General features: G+C 38.3%; 1 protein-coding gene across 3 annotated transcripts in view; it reads left to right on the plus strand.

The window, feature by feature from the left end:
• Positions 1-23382, plus strand: part of PTPN1 (protein tyrosine phosphatase non-receptor type 1) — a 44900-nt gene that overhangs the window by 13920 nt on the left and 7598 nt on the right. For all 3 annotated transcript variants that reach the window (XM_040576438.1, XM_040576439.1, XM_040576440.1), the window contains 5 exons: positions 14449-14539; positions 16293-16393; positions 18378-18476; positions 21186-21323; positions 22650-22859. In XM_040576438.1, coding sequence (XP_040432372.1) covers positions 14449-14539; positions 16293-16393; positions 18378-18476; positions 21186-21323; positions 22650-22859 — 639 coding nt within the window. The remainder of the gene's footprint in view (positions 1-14448; positions 14540-16292; positions 16394-18377; positions 18477-21185; positions 21324-22649; positions 22860-23382) is intronic.

Here is a 23382-nt window from a genome sequence, read left to right on the forward strand (position 1 = left end):
TGCGATGTATTCAGAAGATTATCTAGCAGTAACTGGGGCTGGATCACTAAGATACAGTAATGCATGTACAGTTTGGCTAAAAAATAACTTTAATTTCTAAACCATTTCTTCCATCATCTGACCAAAAAAGGCTCCAAAATACAAGCATACTGGTCGCTATCTCTAAAACACAGAGGGCTCACAGGAAAACTTTGTGACAGTTCTGGTGTACTTTGTTTGAGAACTGTGTTTAAGTCTGTTTCATGTTATTGCTGCTAAATAGATATAGGAGCTACACTTTTGTGCACTGATTACTGAAACTAGAGTTCAGAGCTCTTTAAATAAGGAGTACACGTTCATAAGCAAGCAGCTATGAACTGGACCTTTTCCTTTCAAGACAGGCTCTTCTGAATGTTCCAGATAGAGAAGAGATTGCCTTTACCTTATTAAATAAGAATATATGCCTATATAAATGAAACATAACAGAAAAAGTAGTGGTAAGTCTCTGAAGTCTGAATAATCCGTTGCTGTTGCATTTGATATGGCAACAGTATTGTGCTGTGAAGGCTAATTTGGTAGGTTTCTGAGAGGGAAATAACCTTTGGAACTCTTATAATATGCAAACTAATTAGAGGGTACAGTGAACACAGCTGTTTCTGCCAAGCTGACTAAGCTTGGAATTCAAATTACTATTTTTAGCCAGTTTATAATGTCTCTAGTTCTCAATGGTACCCGAGTTATTACCTTTAAAAATCATATTAATGTGCATTTATCCCACCAATAAATGATGTACAATCAACATTCATAGTGCAACCAGCCTGTTGCTTTTTAGCTCAGAACAAACAGTGTGAATATACAGACAAAACAAAACACTTCAGGTGGCATCTGGGCTGTGGTACACTGAAATCTTTTCTGTGACTTGCATGAGTTTGAACTGAAAGCTTCCTCAGAGGAAAAGGCATGATCCCTGGAGTGAAGTAATTGTTGTTTTCTGGAAGTTGTTTACATAAAATCTCTCTAGCATACTTATTCCCCCCCCCCCATTCTTGCCCTCTGAGAAAGTTGCCTTTCTCCATTATACAAGAATTTCTTGCATGCTATTTTTTTGCATTAAAAATATTTTTCTCTTGATCCTTGAGATACAATCAATGTATAGATCCTGTAAAAAAAATATATATATATATATATATATAAATTCTGTTCAGAGATCTAAAAATCACTGCAGCTAACTATACTTTTGCAGGCTATGAAACTGCAGTAAACCAAGAGTTTGGAAAACAATACTGGTATAGGTTACTTTGTGTAAAGTGCTTACCATTCAGTGAGACGGTGTCAAGACTAACTTCAAAATTAAATTGCAAACCAGTGTCTTTTTGCTAATAAGCTTTATTTGGTACTTTCTGCAAAGATTATTAGATAAGCAAAAGGATTCATCAGGATACGCGTACAGTGAATAGTCTTCCTTCGTGCATAGATTTGTTACATCCTTCTTTTTAGTCAGTCTAATTTTAATATAACATATGGCATGCTGGTGTCTAAAACTGCTTTAACTGACTGTACTTTGTGAAGGCATATATAACTAGTTTAACTTCAGATAAGAATTCATTTTTTTTTTAAGTTATTTCTTTTTTGCTTCTATTAACATCAATAGCTTTCCTACTGTATCTCTTCAAAATTATAGCAGATAAGATCTGAGTTTAGGTAGTGTTAGATACAGAAAATGATGGTTGCAAATTAATCCTGTTTTCGTAAGCTTTATGTTTTTCACTTCTGTTTTTCATGATGGTAGGAGACTTCCAGACCAGCTTAAATCAAGAAACTAAAAACTAGGCAACTCCAGAAAATAGTTCTGATTCCTAAATAAAAATCCTTTTGTTTCTGGTTTTGTGTCGTCATGGAAAATAGGCCATTGACAATCAACCTAGATCTACTCTTGTATTTCGAAAGACTTTCTCACCAAAAACGTGAAGGAAATGCATGATTTCCAGGCCCGGCTCCCATGGCGCTGAATGGTGTCCACTTCCAATGACAATTTGTTGCTGCAATGCTAACGATGGGGGAGGGAAGCTAATCTAAAACTTTCTTCCCTTGCCTCTCGGGACCAGGGAAGACAAAAGCATTCCTACAAGAGCCAAAAAAACTGCTCAGAGAAATATCCTCCCTTCTGAAAGGCGAAGTATATAGTTGTTCCAACACAGCTGTCAACCGACGAGCATTACAGTGTAGTAGCTGGATTCCTAAAATGGTAGTGAGAAACATTGACTCCTAAGTTAGAAACCAAATGAGTTAGAGCATTGCAGATGAAAACTAATCTGCTTGGAGAACACAAGCAGCATCCATAATAGCAACCAAGAAGTATCTCCTGGCTGCCTTCAATGGGTGACTTCCTTAACTGGTTTATTTGCACTGTTCCCGAGGGGAGACGTGGCTGCAATAATGGCTATTTGGAAGAGATAAGGTGGATCAAAATCAGTACTCTAGCTGAAAGGTTTTTCTGTTTCTCATTGAAACCCTTTAATGGTTTGCAGTCCAAGTTGACATAAATGTTTCTTTTGGAATGCAATGCCAGCAACAACAAACAACGTGAGGGCATCCAAAGAACAATAGCAGTGATGTGAAAAAAGTAAGATATTTTCCTTTGTAAAAATAAAAGAAGGACTCTGAAAGGATATTTTTGTTGATTTAAGTCTTTAATGAACTTGCAAAGGATTATGCGTGTGTGTATTCTTACACACAGCCTACTTTGCCTTTGCATGCTAATTACGATGCTGTACTAACAGCATACCAAACTGAATTGGTGATGAGTCTTGGAGTACATGAGGTCTCCTGCTGTCCCTATTACTTGTGGCATTAACTATGGTTTCTAGGAGTTATTGCCCCAAGTTAATTTGTTGAATTTGTAAAGAGGTTGGTAAGTTAATGTGAAAAGAACTCTGGAGCTCTTTTTAAAACTCAGTTTTTCTATTTTCAGGCACTTCCAGTGCTGTAAGAGCTCTTTAGTTTCTTCTCTCTGACAACAGTGCATTTTTGCTTTTGATCAAAGTATCTTTATGTAGCCATCTCTATTTCCACCTATGTTTTAATATTCATTTTGGCACCCACCAAAACTTCTGAAGTCATCTTATTTCCTATTTCCAAGTAGTATTTGTAAACTGTCTTTGGTCCTCATTGCTAGTATCTGGACCACCACTTTAATGTAGCTATGGCACCAGTCAAAAGATAGAAGGGTATATTTTTTTTCTGTTTGAACCTCATCATCCATTTGCAAGAGAAGGTAGTGCTGCAGAACGAGCTGAAAACTCAGAAAAGCATGTTTCTAGTTACTGAATCCGTGGTTAAAAATCCTAGTGATCTTATTCAGGGAACCATATTCCATCCAGGGGATTGTTCCAATGCTAAATGTATGGATATGAAGTCAAACTCTCTGAAAAGTAAAAGCTCTGTATTTCTTCTCTTTCCCACTAGGAGACCATTTAAGAAAACAAGTTGTCTTTCTCTAGGTTGTTGGGTTTGCCTTCAGGATTAGAACTATAAAATACCTAAGAGCTTGGTGAATACTTTTTGTTACTTCTATTGGATAAAACAAAATGATGCATTTGAGAGGTAGTGACTTAGTAGTAGAGGGCAATCTCACCCACATCCCAAGTGTTGCTGGGATCTTGTCTGTTTTGTAGACATTTGTATGCCTCCTGATTTTTGTAGATCTGTCCCGTAAGTCCATTTGATCACCTTGCTGCAAGCTAAAATCCCTCGTGCTTCATGGATGCTACCTGATCAGTCTCGATTAAGGAGAAAAGGTAAAGCTAATTAGTTAGCAAGACAGTGTTCAGTTTATTTGTTGTTGGTATTTTGAGACTTGTATAAATCCTTGACTGTGTTTTCACAAGAGGCTTCTTCACTGGTGGAAAACCAGTGCTTCAAGCTGGCAATTCCTGCACTTCAGTTTCAGAGCAAAGCTGCCTTTCCCTGGGGTAGGGAGCATGAGACGTGCATCATACCAGTTGAAATGTCTGGGAAACCCCACTGCTTTGGAAGTTCTGATTTGCGTTATGCTTTCATGGATAATTTTGTAAATGCATCAGGAAATCAACTGTATGGGCCATGCTACTGAAGTGCACCATGCAGTGAAACTGCATCTTGTCCTTTCAAACGCGGAGCGATGGCTTGCTGAAAAGCTCTTCTCATGCTGACTTTGTTTTTCTCAGGCAATTTCTGTGCCGTGTTCTAGACGACCAGATTTGTATCTCGCATACGATAGCTTAATTTGAAAGTGACTTTGACAAACCCAAGATGACTTGGGAATTATAGCCTCTCCTTCTCTCCGTGACAGCTGTTGTTTTAAAAGGTTGTGTTAGTTCTGAGGAATGTATGTGGCTGCAGCAGAGGGAGCATGGTACAGTCCCTGCCCATGGCAGGGGTGTTGGACTGGGTGATCCTTGAAGGTCCTTCCAACCCATCGTGTCGTGACTTGACTTGTCTCCTGTTAATGTGACCTTCTAAAGCACAGCTTGGTAAGCTAGATGTGTTTAACTCATGTCATCCACCAAGAGATAAAAAATAGTGCGGTTGTAGTTCTGCAACTGTGTATGTTTAAACTGCTGATAAGGTGAATACACAAATGTTGGCACATGTTTGTTTGTTTGTTTAATCTAGCAGTTGGGATTTCATTCTGTTTCTTTAAAATGTTTGTCCTGAGCAAAATGACTGCAGTGTTTGTCTGTTAAGCTGCTAAAGTGCTGTGCTGTTTGTTTGGCTTTTAGTCAACATACTTTCCAGGAAAAGGTGAAAGGACACAAATACCACAGACAAGTTTCGTTTGTAATTCAGTGAACGTGAAGAATATGTTTTAATATAAAATGAAGTCTCTTTTTAATGACAACAAAACCAAAAAATGAACAAAACAAAAACAACTTAAGGCTAAGTAGAAAGGCTCAAACATCAGCTCCTCAGATATGCAGGGCTGCTTGCTTTCCAACCTGCTAAGTGTGTGCTATTACTCATCAAGACCACAGAGCACAATCTGTGTGTGGGTGCTCTGGGTACTTTAATAATTGTAGTACTTTGGTTATAGTTCACAAGATGATCTTGTTAATAGATTTAAATTGATTTAGGGAGTTTTAAACAGTGACAGTAGTTCAAATATTAGTTTAAACTACTGCCTGGGGTCTCTCTTTAGGCAGAAGTAATGTCCTTCTGTGTTCGTACAATACCTAGTACTGTACTAGGAGCTTCTCAAATTCCTTGTTAACAGTAGTAATAAAAATGCCAGATATTCTAAAAACTTATTTAGTTGGCAGTGTGCCCACATGCCCAATTCTGATGTGTTCAAAGTCTTGGAGCAGACATATATTGGGATCAAAAAGGAGAGATATGGAAAAAAAAATCAGAAAGACCTGTGCAGCTTTTACCTGAGAAGGCATCGAATCTGTTGCCACTTGGGTGGTGGTGGTGCTCCAGTGGGGCTGCCTGCAGTGTGCTAGTTGGAGCCAAAATATTTCTCTGTAGTCATTCAGGTGCCAGGCCAAGCTTAATTCTGAAATGACAATTCAATTAAGGATCTGTGTATCATTTTTCTAAATGTGTGAATAAATCTTACGGTAAATCTGAAATATGAGAGGAAGGCAGCAACTGTAGGTTAGTTAGGAAAGATGTGCTTTAAAAGCAGTTAGAAAAAACCCAGCCCAGCAGCACGCAAACCCACAGGTAACCTGCTGATGTCTTTATCAAAATTAAGGAAGCATTTTGTCAGAATGGAGTGGGGAAAAGACGTCTTCAGATGGGATCTTGTAATGATTTTCATTGTTCACTAAGGTTGTAATACAGCTGACAGGAATTGGGAGTATATTTTTGGCAAGTTTTTGTCCCTGTAGCAGAGCACACGCTATATACCTATAGAGATCAAATGACATGCACGTTCTGTGTAAAGGGTGAGGACGGTAAGTTATGAAATGGAACTACATGCTTGTGTTCATTTACAGGAACCTTCTTGTGCTTCAAAATTTTAAATGTACTTGTTTCAGTGTACTGAAATCAATTTACAGGAAGTGTGGCTGGACTGATTCACTTTCTGCATATTGATTTCTGCCCAAAGTAAAACTTCTGATATTAACAAAGCATGAGCGATATTTTAGATATCACTTGAAATGACTTAAAATAATAAAGCTTTTTTTTTTCCTCTTAAAGTTTTTCTAAAGGTGAAATTTTAAATCTGAATAAGAATGATTCAGGGTAATTCCTGTAATGCTGATGAAGTTTACAACTGGTTTGTGCTTATAGAGAATAAGAATTCTCGCTGCCTTCCTGTCTTTATTTCAGTAATTTTTCTAGTTCTTCTGAAGATAAATTAGCCGCTACCTGGTAGAGTAACCTGTTTTCAGGGCTCCAAGAACAATCTATCCATATGTCTGCGCAGTCATGGGACATAAAGAACCACCCGATGATAGTTCCTGAAACAGAGTTAAAAACTTAAAGGATAATACTTAAGTTTATTCCTTCCGTCTTTTTTGATTCTATTCTGTTAAAATTTAGATATGAACAAGATGTTTTTTTCTCCTCAGTTCTTTCTGTTTGTGATGGAAAATACATTTTCTGATTTTTTTACTTAGTTTTAATTCTGCAGTTCTTAAATTTTTATCCTTTTAACAAAGGGCTTTTGGATAAAACTGTAACAGATTAAACCATGTCAGCAGGGTGTTGCCTTCCACTACCTTGTAGTAGATAGGACTCTGGTTGCTGAGAGATGTGTTGTCAATTGGCTGCTGTTGGATAGCTATTAGGAAGCTTTAATCTTAGTTTTATTGTAGAATTTCACAAATGAAATTATTTCTATATGGCAGATGGTAAATTTTAAAAATGTTGGAAATCCATACCTGCATGCTGGCTGTTCCTGTTGGTATTGGCTGTGCAAAGCAGACTAACTGGCTTTCATCTGAGTCTTCTATCTTTGTTTGAGCACAATCCTTGAAGTGCTTTAAACAAAAGATTATCCTATCTCAAACCTTTTAAAAGACGACATTTTCTTTTTCTGTACAGAACACTGAGCTTTATAAAGGAATTGGGCTTTCTGGATTTATACATTAAGCTTTTCTAATCGGTGTATTGATCTGAGCTGCTTTCTGAGAACCATGTATATGAATTTAAGTATTTCCAAGTCTAGCAAGTGTTTGAAAATAGTTGCATGATTTTGGGGGAGAGATAGAGGGGAAAAAAATGTTTCTTGATTTTAAAAAAAAAAAAAAAAAAAGAGTAAAATATCAATGACTAATGACCATAAAAGTGAACAACGTGCTAGTGAACAAGCAGTGAGCAAGGAGTGATATTGATGTAGGTATCTTGAAAGTCACCATCTCTTTGTATACCTTGCAGAAAAGGGGACACTGAAAAACAAGAGAACCTTAAAGTTGTTTACCCATTATTTTTTTCTATCGAATAAGCTCATTTGTTCGAAGATTAGCTGGTGATAATACATGATGCAAGAATTTGGGGTCACAGTAAAGTCATGCTTTTTTTCCTACTTTTAGCCCAGCTGGTACTGAGGCTGTTAACACTATGTAGTGTCTGAAAGATTGTAGAAGATTCAGAGTGAGTATAAATAAAAAGTCATTCCACAGTTCCTAGTTCGTGAAGTCAGAGATCCCTTTGAGAAACTGTAAACTACCTGCAGTGGTTCCAAGGGCATCTCGCCTCCATTTGTTTCCAGTTTGCAACGTGTCATTTGCAGCTGGTCTAATATGCAGCATGTTGAGAGTGTGAGAAAGAAAGTGTGAGAAGAAGCTTTTCTCGTCCCTTCCTCACCTTGTAGTACTTTCAGTTTTTATGTTTTCTCTCCTTCCTCTCCACCCACCCTGAAGCCTACAAAGTCCACACACTTAGTCTTTACCTTGTTTTTTGTGGTAGGTGTTCTGTAAAAGCTATAATGCCATTAGGTGGCTTGTGAGATGTTGGGATGAAGTATTAGGTAACTAGGAAAAGAGGACTCTCTTTATAACCACAGTTGTCAGTTTACGAAACCTGGAATTACACATTTTAAACTCATACAGAGCCCATACTGCAAACAAACTAAGATCTGGATGTGCTACACAGACTGAATTCCTTTAGGAGTTCTGTAGGTGTCCAGGCTGTTGGATGCACCGGTTTATTTGAGATGAGGTTAAACCAAAATTTGTTATCTGGAGACCTCTGTGTTTGGGTAAGTCAAGATTTGGATCTTGTCTCTTATTTTTCTTATAGGAGATGAGTAACTGACTGAGAACCTCCTGACACTTTAATAGGACTGTGGTTTATTTCCTGGCACTAACTTTGTTTGATGATAAAGATAGTAAAACTTTGCTTCTGCAAAACAGCTGTCAAGAAAAGCCATTTCATCTTCTCAAAAGTCTCTGTCCTTCCAGTAATGTCTAAGATGCACTTCTGAAGCAGATTGAATGTCTGGGAGGAAAAATAGAGATGGCCATGGAGAAGAAGGAAACTTCAGTTATTTTTTTATACTGACCCTCCGTTCAGTTGTTTCCTGTTTTGGCAGTGAGTACATGGCTACAAAACAGAAGTAGAGTGTTCCTGCCAGCTACTCTGAACTTCTTCTGTTATGGGTCATAAATTTCAAGGACAAACTGTATTTTGAACTTACTGAAATTCGAGAAGCCTCATGTAATTCTTTAACCAAATATTAGAGTTTAGTACAATGCTTGGCACAAGTGATCCAATCTGTGCTGTAACCTTCAGGAAAAAAAAACAGAATTGAAAAATCAGTTTTTGCTCATTGCAGATAACGACATTGAAGCAGTAGGAGAATCTCAACATCTGAGTTCTTCAGAATTGCAACAATTTGTTCTACAGCAATGTTTTCCTTCTGACAACATACAAAATAAATACAGTACTGTTAAAGTTGGAACACTGTACAAGTTAGTCCTTCCTCGCTTCTGGAAGCATGTACCCAAGTTTCAGGAACTGTTTGGGTTCAGGCGTTCAGTTGGCCATTTAGTGCTTGGTTACCTACCACGATGAGGTGGGTGCAATGAAGTACTGCAGGATTTACTTTCCTGATCCTTAAATTTCTACAGTTAGGCGTGTTGAAACTAGTCGGTGGTAAGAAGCAATCTGTGGTGAACATGGGCACAGAAGAAATTAGTACACTTTCCCAAGTGTTGATATGATTTAATAACATATAAGTGTTGATATGATTTAATAACATGCCCAGTTTACATTCTCTGGGGGGGTTATTTCCGTGCCTACAAGTAGCTGACTGCCGTGTCAGGAGCCCTGCTTACGCTGCATTGCTACAACCTGTTCCAGATTGCCCACATAGTGCTGAATTAGCAAGGGGCTTTCTAGGAAAACCATGTTGCAAGTGTGTGATTATATATATATAATTTTTTAACTCACGTAATAGTGTTGTTGAACTTTAAACAAGCTTGTCTCTTCCTCGCTCTCTCTCTCCATGCTACTTTGCTTCAGGAAGAAGCTTGGCATACCAGCCCACTGGCTTTTTTTTTTTTTTTTTTTTTGAGGCAGATTAATAGGCAAATCAATAGTACTATCTTTTTCTTGAAAGCAAAACTGAGAGACTAGATAATTTTTAAAAGGATGTTAAATTCTACATTTATTTCACGTAACTGGCTGGAATTCTGCAGCTCGTTGTTAAGATAAAAGTTACGTGATGTGCTTGTCTGGTCTTTACCTGATCTTTAGATGCACGTCGATGACCTTCATGTTACCTAGAAATTATATCCCTGTTTCCTGTCCCCATCCAAATGTCCTGATACAAAGGGATAAGAAGCTCAGTTTTGCTTGTCAAACTGACTTAAATGCAATGTTGATCTACATACACTTCATGTCTTTGCAAGGAAGGACTCAGTTCCCTGCTTCTCAGTGAGTAAATTTGCTCCCTTACACACTAAAGATGTCTTCCCATTTGTGTAAAGTAGCTGTTTATTGTGGATCCTCCAGTATTACCTGTTGTCCTTGTGGACTTCTGTACAGGTCTTTGCCACATCATGTAATTGTAGTGGGGTTTTCTATTCTGAAATTAGCCCTTAATGACTTCCCAGAAAACAGCAGCTTTCACTTTATTTTTTAAAACTTTCCTACCTTTTATAGCAGTCATTTTTTTTCAATGCTAGCTTTAAGAGGAAACTTCTTTTTCTTAAGCTCTTAAGCTAAAATTGCTTTTTTATTTAAGTGTTTATATACTTGTTGTGAATTGCTTTCCTTAGTGTGACTGGCTCAGCAGATATATTACCGGGTGCCTTTGTAGCTCATAAGATCTTGGCAATTGCTGTTTCCCGTAGGAACAGAACTGTTAAAATGACAGTATATCATTATCGCCTAGTCTGAGCTACTGCAGAATTTATGGGGTAATAAAATAGTGCCATCGGACTGAGGCCTGCTGCAGAGTTCCTGGGGAGCCTTTCGCTGAATCCAAAGGCCCTTTGGCCTGCACATCGTAGCTGCTTCCCTAGAAATACCGACGTGCAAATCCGTGCAAAATTGCAGTGCTTGAATGACTGATGTCATGAATGCCTCTTCATGTGGTCTTACCTAATGCTTTCTGGAAGATTTTGGGGTGGATCTGTTCTTTTTATAACATCCTGTTGGTGTCTGAACAAGAGGGCGCAAGCATGGTCAAGCACCGGAGTTGTGCTCCAGTTTCCATGTGGCAAATCCAGCAGAGTAGTGGCAGCTAGGACAAGCGGAAAGCTGGCAGAAAATACAGTGTGAGTTGGCAGACCTGGGACTCTGGGTAGTTGCGGGTTAACAGGCTGAAACGAGGGGAATTTTTTTTTTGAAGGTTGGGAGGAACAGAAAGAAAGGGCTTTTGGCTGTGGAGGGGATTCCTAAGAGGACGTTTCGGAAGGGAGGCAGGGGCAGGCATCCTGGCCAAGCGAGCACCCCATCCTGCTGAAGGTCTCTGGGACGTGAGGACACCATCGCCGCACCAAGACCTTGTGTCTGAGCAGCTCGGCCACCCATCCTCGCGTTGTGCCAAGGCTTCGTGGCAGGCAATGGGATGCTCTCAGGCCTCGTGGGACCCATCGTGCAGCTGTGAGCAACCGTCTCCCAAAGAGTACTGAAGAACTTCTTGCTCCGGTCGCTGCTACAAATGACCAGCAACGAGAACTTTCCGTTTAAAAACCAGTGCTTCAGCAAGCTTCCTCTTTCCACCCTGCGATGTTTAGGGGTATTTGCACCGGGTACGGGACTTAAAACCAGGAGCTGAGTGGCAGAGAATGACTCATGCTCAAAACCAGAGGCATTTGACTTTGGAAAACTGACTTCAGTTCTAGCCCTTCCTCTTTATCAAGTGTTGTATTGCGTGACCTTTTAAATGAAATGTTGAGCTTCCTTTTTAAATGGCAGGATCTCTGCAGTGTGACTGTGATTCAGGAAGGCGATAAGTAACCTTATCAATCCCTGTGTTCATCCCCAACTAACTTGAGTTCTTGCAGCATCACTAGCTTCACACTGCTTGTACCACAGTGCTTCCTTGCCTTGAATGAGCCTGCTTTCTCCAGCAGGAGATCCTGTGGTACTGTTACTGCTGTGTTCTGGAACACTGCGTAATTACCTAATTTGATAGCTGACTCCCACAATCACAGATGCTTCTGAGAAGCATCCAAGAAAGCCTGTAACGTGGCCATTTTACAGAACCGGTCGCTAGAATGTTTCTTCCAGTAAACTCTGTTGAAGGCCATCTGATTTCCACTGAAGTCACCTTAATGTCCTGGAAGCAGTCTTATGTTTCTTGCCAGTAGATGTTGTACCAACTGCTGTAGCTTTAACCAAAATAAAAAAGAGAGGAAAAAAATCACTGTTATTCCTTGTTGCTGAGAAGAGTATGCCCAGCCTTTTCAGGCATGGATTTAACCACAGAGATCCAGGCATTCATGCCATCTAGGATTTTCATTTTTATTGGTATTGCGTTCAGGAATGAATTTCTGTATGCTATTTGGATTTTCATACAACAGCAGCTTGCCTGGTGCCGTATCTAGGTCCCTCGTTTTCTCCCCCTTGCTCCCACACTTTCATTTTTTCCTCTATATGTTGCAACATGCTTCAGAAAAGTATTATGCTTTTCAAGTTGCCTGTGTTTCTGGAAGGCACGTGTGTAACTTTTTGTTTCTTACAGGCCTACAGGAGTTACGCATCTCCTAGAACTCCTTTATTCTTTCTGTACCTCTAGGCATTGTAGCGTCTTTTAAAAAACAAAACCAAAGCAAACTAGTATTTGGTAGTGAGTTAATAGCCAACTCTCTACTCCTTGAACAATAAAATGTCAGATTCTTAAATGTGTGATGTTGGTATCTGAATCTGGGGAGCTTTGAGGCTGGGAGCTTGTTCTGGAGGTTGTTTGAGTGCATATACACGAGTATAATAATTTTATATTAGAATTCCTTTGCATCGTTTCATTTCTGTGATGAAGCATTAGATCTGTTGCCTTCTTTACAGAGGGGACAGTTCTTTTCTAATGTGTTAATGCTATGAAATGAAACAGTGTAGATGGGTGCTGCTGCTAATTTAACCCAGTATTTACAGCAAGTTTTTTTTGTTGTTTTGGTTTGCATTTTGCTATATTTAATGTGGATCCTAAGTGTTGTTTTTTGTACTTTGTGGGGCTGTTTTACACTTAAAGAAAGAAAGAAATACGTAGACTCTGTGGGAAATGTGGTTAGAGATCTAGAAGACCATTTTTCCTTAGTTCCCTATTTTTGTCTGTTATTAATCCTGTTCAGTCAGTACATAGGAAAAATAAACCCCTGCAAAATACAAAGTCACCAACCTAACGTCGGAGACGAATTTCTGAAAACAGCCGTTTTAGCTGCTTCATGTTTGAGATATTAGACTGTGGCAGTCAAGATCATATTCTCCAGACTGCATTCTTCATAAGCAGAAATACTGGCAGCCATGTGTTAAGTTATAAAAAGATAGCAGCTGATGTCAGGGCTTATTTCAGTGAGGAGCCATTTCAGAATACTGAACTAATTTTGAGTAGGTATATATAAAATAGAGCTCTTTACTTGACATGTGAAATTCTGTATCAATTAGTACTTACCTGAATAATGGGGTAGAAAAATGAACAAGAAATAAGCTGCAACAGATAGCCCACCTCAAAAAAAAAATATCACTGTAAATAATTCTTTATGCAAAACTGAGAAGATCAGAAAAACAGTCCTGTTTGGCCTGCATTTTAGAAATTAGCTTTTGAGCTGGTATAAAATCCTCTTGCTCTGATGTTGGAAGGCTACCACAGTTTAACCAGAGCCCGAGCTAAGGTGAAACTGGTAATAGAGGAGTGCCCAGCCTTTCTATGCAAGTGGTCTATACATCACAAGCAGCCCTACAGATGTGCTAGATTTATGTGCACAGAAACCTGTGTTCTGGTCACGGTGGTTATATATGTGTGGATCAACACTATGCTCAAATACATATGTATCTGCACAGATAACCAAATCAAGCCAAGTTTTATGTTAATTAAGTGTATTTTACAGAGTAAATTTCATCCTGCAAAAGGGGGGTGAATTTAGCTCAGCTGTTTGTTACTAATGGTGATTTTTCAATGGTATCTGGGCCAGGTTATTTTTTTCTTACCATGTATGCGCACAATGTATTTGTCTTAAGATTTCTTAAACCTAATGATTCTATCAAAATATCAGTTCTACAGTAAATCCACTTCTTCAGTTTTCATTAATCTCAATTAAATCTGACAACTTCACTATAAAGCTCCTTGTACTATAATTTTTAAGAATTTCATACTTCCACAGTATCTATTTACACTGTGAAGTTGTCTGTGTTAAAACTGGGACTAATGTCCAAGGACGGCAGAATTCTTTTTATTATATCTTTTGAAATTGTATCAGATAGCTGAGCTATTATATGCATCGCGAGGGGGAGGAGAAGAAACCCTAAGTATATACTTTATATGCTACATATGTTTTCGTTGAGCATGTGAATTGAATAATTTTTGCTATTTGCAGCTTTATGACATCTTGCTGATAAGATCAAGTTGTAAATGATCCTAGAAAGGCATGACTGTAGCATGTTGTTGACAAGTCACCACTCTGTGTGTGTTGATGTGTTTTTTCTATCATAATAAATATTTTCTAATTCCTGATGAGTCAGAAAAAATACTTGATAGTTCCACTGATAATGGAAACAATAGCATAGAGCAGTGTATGTGAAAGTGCTTTGGGTCAGAGAGCCTTTTCCATCAGGAGTGCAAAGGCATAATGTCTGGTAAATGTTTTACTACTTTATTGGGGAAGTTAATAATATTTTAACACACAAATAATGTTACTGTTGTATCCTGATAAATTTAAACTCAGTTTTTAACTTGAATCCCAGAGTGCTTACTGTCTAAAATTCTCATACGTTAAAATGTGTAGTCAAATGCCTGTTTGTCTGAAAATAGCTTAAAATGGTATGATGATATTAGATGGGTTCATATCTAAGACTTCTTTTTTTGTTTTGTTTCAGGACATCAGGCATGAAGCCAGTGATTTTCCATGTAAAGTGGCCAAACATCCCAGAAACAAAAACAGAAATAGGTACAGAGATGTCAGCCCCTGTAAGTACACTTTCTTTTCCATTGTTTGCAACAGACAGTTGACCTCTAATGACTTGTAAGCGCACTATGTAAGAACATAATTTCGGTTAGATGCGTATACATTCAAGTCAATTCATTTTGTTAATACTTTTAGTTATGAGATGGGTGTCACAGGATGCCATTATATCCATAGGGTTATACTGTAGCAGCAGACTAATTCTGTGTTCTTGAGCAGAACACTGAAAAAAGGAACTTGCTTTACCATTGAATTCTTATGCTAGGGAAGAATGATGGCTGAAATAGCATTAATAAAAGTGTGAGTATCCTTTCTGTAGCAGTATATTTACTACAGCACCCTTCTGGTCCATATAGCATAAATGCTGCTATAGGAAGATGGGGAAATCTTGCATAAAGCATATGACCTCTGGAAATAAATCCTAAGCTATCTGGAACAGAGAAAACAGGAAGTTTGCAAGGATGGTGATATTAGTGTGAGACGTGTTTCTGAAATGATTATCACCGCACACTGCACATTCTGGTGAATTCTGGTGGGCTGTGCATCTTTGAGCACGTGTCCTCTGTACCAGGCACACTGGTGACAGCTCAGTTCAGTGTCACAGCCTGTCTTTCCTTCCATGTTCCTGTGTAGAAAGACACTAACATTCAGACTTGCCTGTGCCTGGCATGCTCACTTCTGAGGTGCAAGAGAGACTGCAGGAATGAAATCACAGAGTGCAGGGAAGTACAGGACTGTAGCCAAATGATCAGTGAATAATATTTGATATTTTGGACACTAGAGAAAGTTCACAGCTTGTATGCTAAACTGCCTTCTCTGCACTAAATGACAACACCCAGGACTCATTCCCTCTTCTTCAAGGGTGCAGCACTGCTACCTGTTTTAAACACAACCTATAGAATTTCTGTATATTTGGGCAAATGCCTGTATTCTGCTCAAAAACACTAGTTTCATTGTGTACCAGGAAACTCTTATACTTAGTGGTTAAAAGTTACTTAAGTTTTCAGGGTAATTGTGTAGAAACAATAGGGTTGCACGTAGGTTGCTTTACTAAGCAGTTCTAATATTTGGGGTCGTGAGTAACAAATGTGTTTTTTTTGTCTTTAGATAATACTACTTCCAATCTGCCTTTCTTGCAAAATGTAGAAACTCTTGGGTTTGTGGTTTTTTTATTCTACGTAGAGCAAACTGAAACTAACAAAAGAGCAGTGAAATTACATTTACTGTAATTTTTTTTAATCGTTCTTTCTATATTAAAGTGTGGTTGGGTTGGGAAAAGTCGCTAAATCTCTACAAGAGTAAGTAGTCTCTGTTCCGTTTGTCCAATATATGTTTAGGCAAATCTTTCACGGCCTTGAACAAGCTTATTTTGAATGTTTAAGCTTCTAAAGATAAGCAATTGTGTAACTAGATTTATTTAAAAACAGTAACTTGATAACTGTACAAATAGGTCAGCGTGATCTGCTTTGCTCATTACCATTGTGAGCACTTCAGATGCAAATACTTCCATTCTTCCAGCGTATTCTTAGAAGATGGACTGTGACTTGCAATCAGTGCTCTGGTGTAGTGCTGTTCTTGTAGTAGCTATATTGTATTTCCAGAGTTACAAGTACCAGAGAACATTTCTGCGCTGTGATTAAGCTCTTTTGATTATTCAGGAAAACCCAGCTTTTCTTGATAATAACATTTGATGAGGTTGTGCATGGCCTGTGCTGTGTTCCTTATACATTAACCAGTGTTTTTCTAATTATGCTGCAGTTGATCACAGTCGAATTAAGCTAAACCAAGGTGACAATGACTATATCAATGCTAGTTTGATAAAAATGGAAGAGGCCCAAAGGAGCTACATCCTTACCCAGGTAATTGCTGGCTGTGGATCATAAAAATTGTACGGTGATTGGGGTTGTTTCTTGTAGGATTTCTTTAGCCTCATGCCTGTTTGCTTTATTTTAAAATTAGTTAAGTGTATGTAAATATCTCTGTGTCTATATAAACATATTGTGTACATAGAACAATTTTACAGAAATGCTACATATTTTTCCTCCTTTGTGTCATCACTGACTGACTTTCTGTAGAGCGTTTTGGCCCCTTCGTATATCTGACTTTGGACCCACCTAGGTGTTGTTCTAGAACATAAGCCAACATGCTTCTGGAAATCTGCCTATGATGTGTTGGCTTATGAGAAGCAACATTTAGATGTGGTTGAAATATATCGCATTTCTCCTACACGGAAGGCCAGCACAAAGACTTCAGACCATTGCAATCTTAAATTGTCTGATAAATTTTCTGACCAGAAGTGAGCTTCAGTTAGTGGAAGGGTTTTGCATTTACAGAAGAACTCTAAGTCTGGACTTCAAGATGTTCAAACATACTTAAATATAACACATTTATCTGTTAGGTTGAGTGGGGCAGAAGTTACATAAAATATGCTAGGGATTTTCTGATGCCTGACCTTCCCTTCAAAATAGGCAGTATGCTCTATGGCCTGTTTGTTCTTAAATGTCCTTGTGAATATGTTAGTGTGCTATTTCCAAATAGCGTACCTGCTAATGACATGGTCCCTGAAATGTCTAAGCTGGGCAGTGCTGATGCTTTTATCTACAAGGTGAGAGAGGAAAGCCATGAATGCAGACTTTAGTGATGGGGATATGTCCAGGGGAAAGTTGCTGTCTTTCACCGAGTCTGTGACTTCCCCACCTAATTATGTAGCACATTCAAAAACGCCCAAGTACTGTTGTCTTAGTCTGAGAGCTGGCAACTGTGCCGGAATGCTTGTTTGTCCTAAGTGTTCAGTTCCCTGGAGACCCTGGAGATAGTCCTGGCTTCTAATCTTGACTCTTCTTTTCCTTCCTCCCGCATTTTAGATAAAGGTAGACTGGGATTAATATTTTCAAGTAAAGTTCAGCAGCTCTTCCTTCCTGTTTCTAGAGAATAAAGATACATCTGTAATGAAGAAGCAGACAGTGGAGTATTCAATACGAAAATTATTCTGTGCACCTTTTATTTTCCTTATTCAGGAGAGGGAAGGCTGATCGTAGGGTTGAAAGGAAGACCTGTATGTGGAATAGTCAGATATGCTGCTAAGTAGCAGCAGTTACCTTTTCTGATCCAATATTTAATGGATTTGACTGGCTTTTTGAGGGCACTGTCCTGCGGTTTTGTTTGGACAAGGTGGTGGACAGCAAATGTGAGAGGTTTGTTTGTGTTGCCCAGAATTCAGAACAATGGTTTTGGAGTAGAGAAGAGCAAAGGAACAAAGCAAAACCATAAAGTTAGAAGGAAATTCTAATTTGTAAGTAGATAGTAGTTCTTTAACAGGAGTTACCATTTTGTTCAGTCCAAAAGCATATCCATGAAGATTCTGGAAAACTATATAACTTGTTAGTGATCTGGCATTTTTCTGTCTTTCGGATGTTTCTCTGTTCAGTGGACTAACTGTCAAGTGTTATGAATAACAATGATGTATTGCAGAAGAGTTAAATCTATACATTAATTCTGCTCTTAGTCAATGGGGATTTATTTCCCCATTACTTTTGCTTACTTGCCTAAGAAAATTCTCTCAGCAATTTTCACTCCCAGTTCTCTTCTTGCAAATGAGACTACTTCTGTCTTCCTGTTATGTGGGGGGGGGGGAGATTAATCATGGGTGAATTCATAGTGGGAAATTGGAAATTAAAGCTATATCACTGCTTTTTTTTTTCTTTTTTTACAGTTTGAAATTAGAAGTTGCTTGTTACTACTTCTTGCCTTAATTTATTGCCTAGGGCAGTAACTTTTACTGGGGAACATTACTCTGACTTTAACAGAGAATAACACTTATTTCTGGGGATTCTGTCTCTGCAGGGACCTTTGCCAAATACTTGTGGTCACTTTTGGGAGATGGTTTGGGAACAGAAAAGCCGTGGTGTTGTCATGTTGAACAGAGTGATGGAAAAGGGATCCGTAAGTATTTATCTGGTTTGAGCTATGTGTTCATTGCATGTTTTGGTTTAAATTAACTTTAAAAAAAAAAAGCCAAAGAACAGTAATAGAAGGGGGGAAAAAAGGTGACTTTAAGTAATTTTATCTAACAAATTGTGTTTAGGGTTGGGTACTTGGTGAAATAATAAATCCAGAAAACTATTCAGTTTGTAATTACAGGTCCTAATTTCTTCTGAATTTGGTTGAAGTAAGACGCAAACACAATATAATTCTCCACAATAAATAAGTATTTGCTCTCTACTGCTAACCTAGGTATCTGAATGTAGTTCTCACTCTTCCTTGTATACACAGTGTGCCTGTCAGAGGTTATTTACACCAAGTGCTCATTCAGAAGCAGTATGAAACAGCTTTAGAGTAATTACAGGGCCTCTGACTCCAGGCTTCTTTCACTCAGTAAGAGCTCTGATTTCTAAACATACCTGCTACGTATGTTGTTTCTCCTCCAGGGTCATTGTTTTACAATCAGAAGTACTTGTACTGGTGTCTGTCTTAAGCAGTGATGTCAGAGATACGGAACCTGCTGTTCAGCCAAGGCTTTGCTTGCTAGGACAAGTGCAGAGGGCTTAGGTCTGTCCGGACCTTTTAGGAAGTTTACATTAGGCAGGACAGACAAATGATGAAGGGGAACAATAGGCGAACAAACAATCGGGGTTATTTTAAGTAATTAACCTTCTGATAGATAAAAAGGGATGGTTCCTCTGGCACATGGAGTAGCTGCTGTCTTGAGAGGAAATGTCTCAGCCCTTCTGGTGGTGGTGAAGACAGGAACCATCAAGCATGGAATTAATTTTTCATCCATGGGTTCGGAGCTTTGCTCATATGCTAACTCCACAGCTGCCATCCTGTGGTCCTGAAGTAGACTTGGTATCTGTGCAAATTTGGGACAGAAGCGGTTTTAAAAACTGACAGAAATGCAAAATTTTAAGTTAAATGTCACAATGCAGTCAGTATAAAGACACTTCAGAGTAGGGGTGCTGGGTATGTTGGGTATCTGTCGGTGATAACTGGGTGGTACACAGTTTTGCATAATCAGGAAAGAATTCTTGTGCAATCAGTTGTGTTTTAATGAAATGCAGTCTTGATATTAAGTGTTTTGCTTTTTTTTTAGTGTAAGTGAAACTTAATCTTCACGAGATGCAGTAACCATAGTTTTCAATAGTTCTCTCCTTTCCGGCCATTCCCACTCATTCTCTGCAGTGTCAATAGTTTTGAACAAAACGAATTACTGTGATCCCTTGGGACAGGCTGCTAACACTTCTCAGCAAACAGCAGTAGGGGACCTACAGTGGAGCACAACAAAATATCATTTGCAGACACTTAGTGGAGAAATTAGACACAAAGCCAGTTGCTGTTTCATAAACTTTAATATCCATAAAAATGCAGAGAATTTTAATCAAGTTCTATACACTGATAAGCCAGAGGATACAATTTCAATAAAAATTAGAATATGTCTCGGCAAAACTAGAATTAGTGTACCACTGAACAAAATACTGAAGGGTTTTCTTATTCATTAAAATACTGTCAGAAATTGTCCTAGGGGTGAGAATGCTGTTCTTCTCTTATCAGTGTTTTTGCACTTCAACATTAAATCTATTATTTGCACTTAAGAAGTATTCATTAACCATGTCCAACAATCCATTCCCGTTGAAAGCTTAGCTATGGACAAGTGGTGGTCATAATCCCTTTTTCAGAGAAGCAATGCTTAATGGCAGAAATAGCAGGCCAGTTCTCACTGGCATAATATCCATAGTTTTAATGGTCATAAACTTGGTTGCAGACTTCCTTATTCTTGTTACTGATGAGTTTCTTTAGGTTCTGTTTTTTCCTACACACTACAAAATGTGCTACTTGTCTATTTGACTGACTCGTTTAAGATTCTAGCATGTAGCAGTCTTTGCAAAACTAAGCTCTCAGGAAAACTTTACTGCGAAATTGAAATTCTGTCAGAAATAGGAATGTTTGCTGAATGCAGGTTTTTTTTTAGTTGTTTGGCCCTTTATTCTTAAATTGTGCCATGTAAAATTAAAAAGATCTCAGTGCTGGTTTTATTTTTGTGGTAAATGAATGAAGTAACCCAAAATCTCATCTGATGTTATACTTGCAAATTAGTAATGTTGCAATTCTCTGTATGTAGCTTATTTGTGGAATTTGTAATATTTCTTTATGGTACATTCTGCTCTTGTTAACATCTCTTCTTTTGAAATGGAAATGTTTCAATGAGGTTAATACATAAAATGCAAAGTAGACAAAAATTCAGATCTTGGCAGAGTGTTCCAACAGCTTTTATATTTAGAAAGTTATTACATTTTTTGGTTTTTATGATTGGTCTGGCACAGACTAAAATAAATAATGACTTTGGTGATCTTGAGTAGATTCCACAGTTGTGCAGCCCTGTAGCAGTCTTCCAGTTTACATGTAGGAGAAAGAGCTTTACCTACACAATCCCTAGGTATCTTTGTGAGTTCAGTCAGGGTCAAAATAGTTTGATTCATAAAAAAACTTACTGAACACACAGTTCTGCAGCTAAAGGGAGACTGGTATTCTTCACATTGGAAATAGTCCTTCTTATAATAGAAGCAATGAAGAAATTGTCTCATTAGAAAATGTGTATTTAAGAATAGTTATTTCTTGCCTTTTACACAAATATGAAAGGCACCTACTTGTTTTTAGGTAAAGTGTGCGCAGTACTGGCCACGGAAGGAAGAAAAAGAAATGTTTTTTGAAGATACAAACTTGAAACTAACCTTGATATCTGAAGATATAAAATCGTATTACACAGTACGACAGCTAGAATTGGAAAACCTTACAGTAAGTACCTAAACTACTACCAATCACATTTTTTAATCTCTGAGATGAGACTCGCCTCATCAACAAGCTCTTGAAAAAGCTGGTCATGTAATATAGCAGGTTTTGTCCTGGAATTGATGATTCTGCATGAGATTGTTTTCAACACTGCAATGTATTAGAGCGTTACTCTAACAGAGAAGAGAAAAACAGAATCATGCAGAGCAGTGAGAGCTGAGCTAAAGCTCCTGGGTGAGACTGCCTCAGGAGGAATGCCATTAACTTTCACTGAATGCAGGAAACTGAAGATAATGTCTGAGGTTCCTGATGGTGCTGAGCCAGGTGTGTATGTTGTGATGTTCTCACCTGAATTCTGTTCAGTCCTCATACTGCTCACTACTGGAATGCACAGATATTCCTTTGCTCAGCTGTTCACATCTTGCACGCTTCCTTCTGCCAGGAAAAGTGAGAAAGCAGATACCAATTTGACTAATGAAATTGTACCCGAGTAAGGATTTGTTCGTTGTAGTTTGCAGTGTGCATTAAAAATGATACCTGCCATAGACGTGTTTTAGATGGTTGTACCTCAGTGTTCCAAGAGGGTGTGAACAGCAGTGATACAGCAGGCCTGGAAGAACGTTTTCAGATGGGGAATGAAGCTGTAAAGGAATGCCTGTGATCGTGTGAGGGTTTTGACTGCAGAAAGTGGGAAGGGCTTCTGTAGTTTGTTGTACTTCATTTTGAGAACTCTTCAAATGGTATTCTGCCATTCGAAATTGGACAGCAGTAGTGCCAGCTGCCTGTGGTGATGCAAGCATTTGAACTGTACTGAGAAAACTAAGATAGGTTATGTGTAAGTAAATTTACTTATCCAATTTACTTTGCTCAAAACAGAGGCCTTTTACAACAAGAGATAATTATTTGTAATTAGTTAATTAGCTATGGAGCTATAAAACTCCCTCAGAGTATGGAACTTTGTTATTTGAATTTGTCAGCTGTTGTGTCGGTGCACTGTACAAGAAGTAGCGGTGTAGTCTGAATCTCACACAAAGTCAAGCTGGCACACTCCTCCATGCCACATAAACCAGAGTTACTTCCAAAGGAAGAAGCTAACATTTTTCCAAAGGCACAAATCTGAAATTGACTTACAGCTAAAAATGTCTAATGTTTGGAGCTATAAAAACATCAAAATTTTGAAGCTGTATGTCTAAATATATAAGAGATTATTCACTGGGAAAATAAATGTGAGGAATTGTTTGCTCATTAGAACGTTGTTGTAGGCAGCTGTGCTTTGAATGGCTTTGACTTGTGTGTCCCAACTAAAGGACTTCAAAGTACTGTCTTTTACAGACGCAGGAAACTAGAGAGATTCTGCACTTTCATTATACTACGTGGCCTGACTTTGGAGTCCCGGAGTCACCTGCTTCATTCCTCAATTTCCTCTTCAAAGTGAGAGAATCTGGCTCACTTAACCCTGAGTATGGACCCGTTGTGGTGCACTGCAGTGCAGGAATCGGAAGATCGGGAACTTTCTGTTTGGTTGATACATGTCTTCTGCTGGTAAGAATTACTGCTTTGAGACCATGTGCTATTTAGTAGAGTCACAGTCAGGAATGGCTTGTTGTAAGCCTACAAAGAGCTGTGGTGTTTTCTCTGGAGTATTCTTGCATGTTATTTCTCGTTATCTTACTCTTATTCTGTGTTGGACTGTATTCCACTTTAAAATTAAGGCAGAGCTCATTCTATGCTGGCCATTTTGGGTCTGGGGAAGAAAAGTCTCTAGTTCTTAGAACAATTTGCAAGTCTAGACTAAGCCCTTGTGGTTAAGAAAAAAAAAAACACTAGGTGTTCACTAAATAATACTGTAAACTATCCTGAAACAATGTAAAATACATCTAATATGTTTCCTTTAATGAAGTCAACTTACCCTGGAGGCAGGGGAAGATTTTGGCTTTATTCTTTAACTGTGCGAGAGCAACTAATACACAGAAGTCAGGCCTAGGTCAGAATACCCATTTTTAAAATTATTTTATTTATTATATTTTCAAACACAAGAAAGACAAAAGAAAAAGAAAAAAAGAAG

The sequence above is a fragment of the Cygnus olor genome, chromosome 16 (assembly GCF_009769625.2).
Source record: "Cygnus olor isolate bCygOlo1 chromosome 16, bCygOlo1.pri.v2, whole genome shotgun sequence".
NCBI lineage: Eukaryota > Metazoa > Chordata > Aves > Anseriformes > Anatidae > Cygnus > Cygnus olor.